Genomic DNA, 6,978 nt, shown 5'->3' with positions numbered 1-6,978 from the left:
CGTTAAGGAGATGTGAATGTTATTCCACTAGTTCTTATCAACTTTGTAGAGGCGAATTAAAATTGTATTAATTATCAAATGAATATCTGCAAACACAACAATCAAGTCCAAAAAACACGAATAATTCAAACTTTTGGAGTGCAAGGGCCGTAACTCATCGAAAGATAAGAAATTGAAAACTTGATATGAAACATTTTTCTAAGTTCAAGGAAAATAACTTAGTGCAAATTCAACGGACTGAAATAAAATTCAAACTTGATCTTTAAGTTCTTATGGTAAATCAATGTACCAAATATCAAAGGAATATCTGGAAGTACAATAAGAAAAAGTTCGGAAAGCTGACAATTCATGCTATTTTCATAAGTTCAAGGGCTATAACTAAGTGTATAATCAACGGGCGAGATGGAGTTGATATGTAACTTGTTATGGCAAAACAATGTACCAAATATGAAATAAATATATGCAAGAACAGAAAAAAAGTGCGGAAAACTGATTTATCGTACAGACGTAGTGCAAATATAAAGTTCTCTTCGACTTCGTCGGTAGGGGACTCATAACACAAATGCTATAACAAATAATGGAAATTTTACATTGTCCAACAAGTTGAAAAACAAATATCTGTTTTTAGTCACAGATAAAATGAACAATGCTGGGATGCTATTTTTTTTTTTTACTGATTTCAGTAACAACATAGCTGACGAATATTGTATAAAGGATGAGGTGTCTGATCTTCGAAAACTGGGAATCATTGATCATTTTAGTTCCAAAGATACATGTAGGTCAAATGCAGTCTGACATGTTTCATACATATTGCTAATTTGCACACTGATTGATGTGACCGGTCGATAGGGGATGCTTACTCCTCATAGACACACGATCCCAACTCAGGTATATCCAGGGCCCGTGTTTGCCCAACTCTTAATTTTGTATTATTGATTTGAGTTATGAGATTAACACTGTTTATTATATTCATCTTTTCACATTACGATGTTACTATTGCAACAAAGGACCATAAGTAAGTCAATTTGTCTGTATTTTTTTTTTATTTCAGTGTCAAAATGACCTGTGCCCACTGTGTGGAAAGTTTCCCGGTGTTATACATTGGACAGTTACACATCGGAGATCACGTAGAATTTGGAAGGTGCAGCTACATTAAGACATTTCTGAATTGTCTGCTCGGAGTTTCCCCTTGTGATAAGCATATCAGATTTGGATATCTTTATTTTCACCATGCCATCGTTACAGAAATTGACCATGCTAGAAGAAACATTACGTTGATAGAAATTGCCAAGGATGACACTTCCATGTCATCTTTTTACAAATCCTCTTCGAAGCCAATCATTCGGGAAAGACAAATGAATTTTGACGATATACATGAACACATGTATCTTGTTGTTCATAAAAATTTAGGACCATCTCCACCAACGCCTCAACAAATTGTCAAAAATGCACGATATATGCTCGATAAAGCCAAAGACGAGAGATACAATGGGTTTTTGAATAACTGCGAACACGTGGCGAATTTGTGTGTAACGAAACGTCGAGTATCTATCCAAATCAACCAAATCACCGAGAGAACCATATCAAGACTGTTGTCAAAGCCCCCCCAAATGGTTCAAATGCATGATTGGGTACTTGGGAAAACATCTTCTGAAGTTTGTACAGAGATTTGAAAAAGTATTGGAACGTATGAAAAGTTCGAAATTGTTTCCAGCCTTCAGTTTCATTAAACGGTATTTAGGTTGCTGGCTTGCTAGTACGTTCATCATTGCAATGGTTTTGATGGCGATGGACATCGTTAGATTTATTTCGGCATGGAGGAAAGAGGAGCTTTACAGACCTTGTGTCGAGAGATGGGTTGCAAAGACAGCTTACAGGGTACTAAATATGGTACCATTTGGAATGTTTCTATTTCTGGGTGCTGTTGGATTTGGTTTCACGAGCTTTTTAACTATTAGTTCCTTATTTGAAAAGTCTTATACATACTCAAGACTGCGGACGTTGAGAACAATAAAGCCTGGTGACGTCATTACATTCAATCTCTTCATGCCTTTCAGTTTTCATGACGCTGTTGTTGTTCAAAGTGTGAAGACATTTACCACAGGGAATATGCAGTCTTTACAGAAGCATCATTCGACCATAAGCGAGATTTTTGAGCAATCACAATCAATGTTGAATGATTTCTTCAGAGATACTAGTGAAGAAAAATATCGTTCGTTTCGATATTTGCGCATGTATGTTAAAAACACTGACAGAGGGATCGAAGCAGTTCCGGTAAAACATTATCGTCAGATATACCATATGTGTTTTTTCACAGGCTTTCTTAAGATCGATGTTTATCAATATATAACTTACTATAATTTTCTCGACATTTGTATGAATGGTAAAGATAACGAACAATGATATATCTCATAAGTCCTATAGGGAATACAAAAACAAAACAGAGTTAGGCAAACACGGACCCCTTGATATGCCAGAGGTGGGATCAGGTGCGTAAGAGGATTAAGGATCCCCCATCGACCGGTAACACCCACCGTGAGCCCTATATCTTGATCAGGTAAACGGAGTTATCCGTATTCAAAATCAATATGCTAGTATATCCTATATCCCGTATCCTGTATCGTGCATCATGGGGGAGAAAAGTACGTTATTTTGTTCAGATTATTAAAAGCCTTGTACAAACATTCTTTATCAAATCTATTTTAAATTCAATAAGAAAATTGATTTAGTGATTTTAATGCTACATACAATTGTTACGAAAATTATCAGAATATAACCTTATTTTTATATCAGTATGTACGCGAAAAAGATTAATTCATTGAATGTTGTTTAACGTCCTTCTTGTGAATATTTCACTCATATGTACTGACAAACAAGTTGATGGTACAGGGGTTTCAACAGTCTCGACTGAAGTCAGCATGTCGCAAATTCTATGATCTATAACGATCTAGTTCGTCAATGCAACCTATCATTAGATCAAATGATGTCTGACATGTTTCATACCAATTGTTAGGATGTTCTTGGCACACTGATTTTGACTACGGATAATTCCGTTTACCTGATCAGGATATAGGGCTCACGGTGGTTGTGACCGCTCAACAGGGGATGCTTACTCCTCCTAGGCACCTGATCCCACCTCTGGTGTATCCAGAGGTCCGTTTTTGCCCCCAACTATCTATTTTGTATTGCTTATAGGAGTTATGAAAATTAGGCCTATGTTCGGCGCTTATGACCTTTGAGCAGGGATGCTATTTATCGTGTCATACCTGATGTGACACGGGACCTCGGTTTTTGCGGTCTTATCCGAAGGACCGTCCCAATTAGTCGCCTTCCACGACAAGCAAGGGGTACTGAGGACCAATTCTAACCCGGATCCCTAAGGGATAAGGGAATAAGAATAACGATTTAATTAACTCTCAATTGTTTTCTATTTACAATGTTTCTTTTAACACAGCTAAATGTATCTGCTCTCTTATACTGAAGGTAAACTGAAAAACTGTACTACTTCACTCTGAGTCGCTCCTACAGAGTTCCGGGAAGTTAACCTCTAGTGCTGACATCATATAAATAGTGTCATGTAACAAAACAAAATGCAAAATGCGTGTAAATGTTTTATCTTATAAAATTTTAAAACTTTATCACAACTTACAATAGCATGTAGCATTGTTACCCGCCAATTAAATCTGAAACAATAAAATGTGTTAAACATTCGAATATTGCGATCCTCATTTCAATCAATGTGACGTGTCGCCATCTAGTATGTTTTGAACGAAATGACACATATTGTTCATTCTTACTCCTCCTAGGCACCTGATCCCACCTCTGGTATATCCAGGAGTCCGTATTTGCCCAACTCTCCATTTTGGATTGCTAATAGGAGTTATGGGATCGATCACTGTTCGGCATCTTCACATTTGCATTCACATTTCAATTCTATTTTTATTTTTATCGGTAATCTAGAGGTAGAGTATTCGCCCTGCATGTTCAATCCCAGCTGCGAAAAATCGTGAAAACAGGTACCGGTAGTGAAGGTTCCATCTCCAATGCTTGACATCAGGTGTAAATGTCAAGGGTCCTCTAAGATAATCTTAAAAACGGATATCGCGTGTCACAGTAGATGTGGCACTTTAAAGATCCCTCACAGCCAAATGGCCGTACGCGCCGAGCATAATTCGTAAAGAGAGGCGAACTATATTAAAATAACATTTATACGCATATTGTTCAAAATTGCAATGCGTCCACAAGGAAATAACTATCATTACAATTTGTAAAAATAACAAAGGCAAAAAAATTGACAATGTAAAATATCAAAGATGAATGCATGGATAATGTAATGAAATATAATTATTATCCACTCCTCCCTATATACTTTCACGGCATACCCTCATAAAACTATTAATAATGGTCAAACTAAAACAATGTTGGTTTAACATACGTGAAAGGGGAAAGACATAACGAGAAAGAAAGAAAGAGAGAGAGAGAGAGAGAGAGAGAGAGAGAGAGAGAGAGAGAGAGAGAGAGAGAGAGAATACACTACTTTAACGTGAGCTTATATTGTTTATTAATTGATTCACATCTGCTTTCAGGTAGATGCGTTTCAGGAACATTCAATGACTCATACATTAAAGGTCTGTTATTGAAATAATGTAACATGTAGAAAACCATTCTACTGATGCGGTGAAGTGTTTTTTCCTAAAAAGTATCAAACTTACGCGAAACACTATTAAAAAATAACGAATTAAGCGAAACATTGTTAAAAATTATAAATTCTGATAACATATTAAAACAATGTCTCTGACGGTTTCAGAGTAATGTCTTCGATATAATATGTTTCTTTGAATCAATTATAATAGAAAATTTCTTTTCTTACAGAGACAGGATGACGAATGGATATTCACATCTGATGTGGATGTTAAGGAAGAGATCCCGAGGGTGTGTTTTCTATGTGATGATAAAAAATATAAAATTTTACCATGATTTTTGCGGATCATATGACGTCGAAATAGTTCACTACGATTTAGAGCGAGGACTGCGATTTCCAGATGTTTTTATTCAAAGTAGAAGAGTTGTAAAGTTTTAAATAAAAACACTTAATCCAGGGAAAAAACATGCCGTTTACCAAAAAGATTACCCCAAAATATCAACTGTCTATAGAAATAGTCCAAACAATACCATACGGAAGGCGCTAAAAAGGATTGGGGAAAGGAAATGGACTTTTTCCTCAAAATGGTCCTCCAATTTTGCAGACGAATGTGCACTCGTGGACCCTGAAACATACTACAGTCGTGGATATAGGTTTTCGAAAATTGTTCATACCCATTGGTTTGAATTACTTTATACTGAAACAAGGCATCGCCTCTCCAGTCTAGCTGTTCTGGATTCTGTACTGAGCCACATCAATGCAGGTCACCTAAGACTCAATTAGCTTTCCTTATGAAAAATTCTCAGTTGTCTTTCGTCGTTTGCTTTGTCATCGTTAGCGATTTAAATTTTCGATCTCGTATCTGTCACCACTGAACCAATTTCAACCAAATCAAGCACATAACATCGTTGGGTAATGGGGATTCGAGTTTGTTTGGTTGAGTAGCAGTGTGATGAGTTGATTTTAGTGCGCAATGAAATGCATGTAATGTGTACATTGGTAAGGAATGTTTAACATTGAGATTATTACAAATTAATGCTCTATACTTGCTTCTGTAAATGAGCCTGGATTTCCAGTTTTATACGAGGGATAACATGTTCAATTGTTATTCATTATGTCCAATTAAAAACATATCCATTTCAAAGGGAGATAGTTGTAAATATAATTCGAAACATCTTAACATTGTCTTGCCCAGGATGTCTCTTTAGTGATAACCTCCTTTTGTGATGAAAATTCAAGTTGCTGAAATTTTCTCCTAATTCGTAAATCCCTTCATGGGTCTGTTTTCTGATTCATTTACACACAACGTGGTAAGGCGGAATAACCTTAGGGTTTTCATACGAGCGATTTTACTCACTTTTCGATTATAAGAGGCTTTAGAAACACATGGGCTTTTTTTTCTCATTGGATATCGTGTATAACAGGCCGAACGTGGTAAATTTTCTTCGTCAAAGATAGTCATTTAAATCACCTGAACGGCTAACATAAGGGAATGTATATTAAACACATTTTGTTGAAATGTTATAAAATCATATATCACACATCACTAAGATTGTAAGTACGTTTCAAGGATGAAATAGATTTGAATGCAATTTATATAGGACTAAGCCTTACATTTTATTACATGTTTACTAGTTGTGATTTAACAGAGGTAAAGTGACGTATTATTCACACCGGCACTGGGTGCACTAGGCTCCGCCCAGCTATGCCATTTAGATTTTACAATATATATGAGCAAGGTTGATCAGGTGGTGCCCTATTGGTATTGCGTCAAGATATTAATAGAAGTAGACAGTCTCTGGATATATCAAGGCATACTATAGAATGGATCATCACGTGTTTTTAGAATACGGACATATGAGCGATGTTTCATTTACAATTATTGTAAGGAAACATATCTCGTCACATCTAATATTATAGATAAACATTGTTTGACATTTCTAAGTTTCCATTCCTCGAACGACAGTCAGTTGTGGTGATCAATACACGTATCAACACTTCGCAAAAGTTACGACCCTTGTCCGCCATCTCCCGGATAAAAATCTTATTTCCCTACGTTGGCCTTTGTAATTTTCCAATCTGTTATTTTTCCATCAACCCACCAACTTGTATGAAAACTTGGTAATTGGCTAAAATTCAAAGTAATAACATGTTACATTTGGTAAGGTAAAGAAGGAAAACTTGGTTTTTTACCGATTGACCTTTGGCTGACCCCGCAAAGGGACGTAACTCGCGGCGAAGTGTTGATACGTGTATTGATATTGAACCGTTCAAAGATGGAATGAAGGAAATGTGTGTAGATTCTAAAGCGGAAATAAATAGTTTGCTTAACGTTT

The 6,978-nt window shown here is 36.2% G+C and overlaps 1 protein-coding gene across 1 annotated transcript; it reads left to right on the top strand.

Moving 5' to 3' along the window:
• Window positions 1-1,537: 1,537 nt before the first annotated feature.
• Window positions 1,538-6,734, top strand: LOC125676776 (uncharacterized). The gene is made up of 3 exons (XM_048914598.2): window positions 1,538-2,274; window positions 4,587-4,628; window positions 4,873-6,734. The coding sequence occupies exons 1-3, from the start codon at window positions 1,624-1,626 to the stop codon at window positions 4,975-4,977; spliced, it is 798 nt and encodes a 265-aa protein (XP_048770555.2). The 5' UTR covers window positions 1,538-1,623; the 3' UTR covers window positions 4,978-6,734.
• Window positions 6,735-6,978: the final 244 nt, after the last annotated feature.

The sequence above is a fragment of the Ostrea edulis genome, chromosome 3 (assembly GCF_947568905.1).
Source record: "Ostrea edulis chromosome 3, xbOstEdul1.1, whole genome shotgun sequence".
Taxonomy (NCBI): Eukaryota; Metazoa; Mollusca; class Bivalvia; order Ostreida; family Ostreidae; genus Ostrea; species Ostrea edulis.
This window is presented reverse-complemented; position numbering and strand designations above follow the sequence as displayed.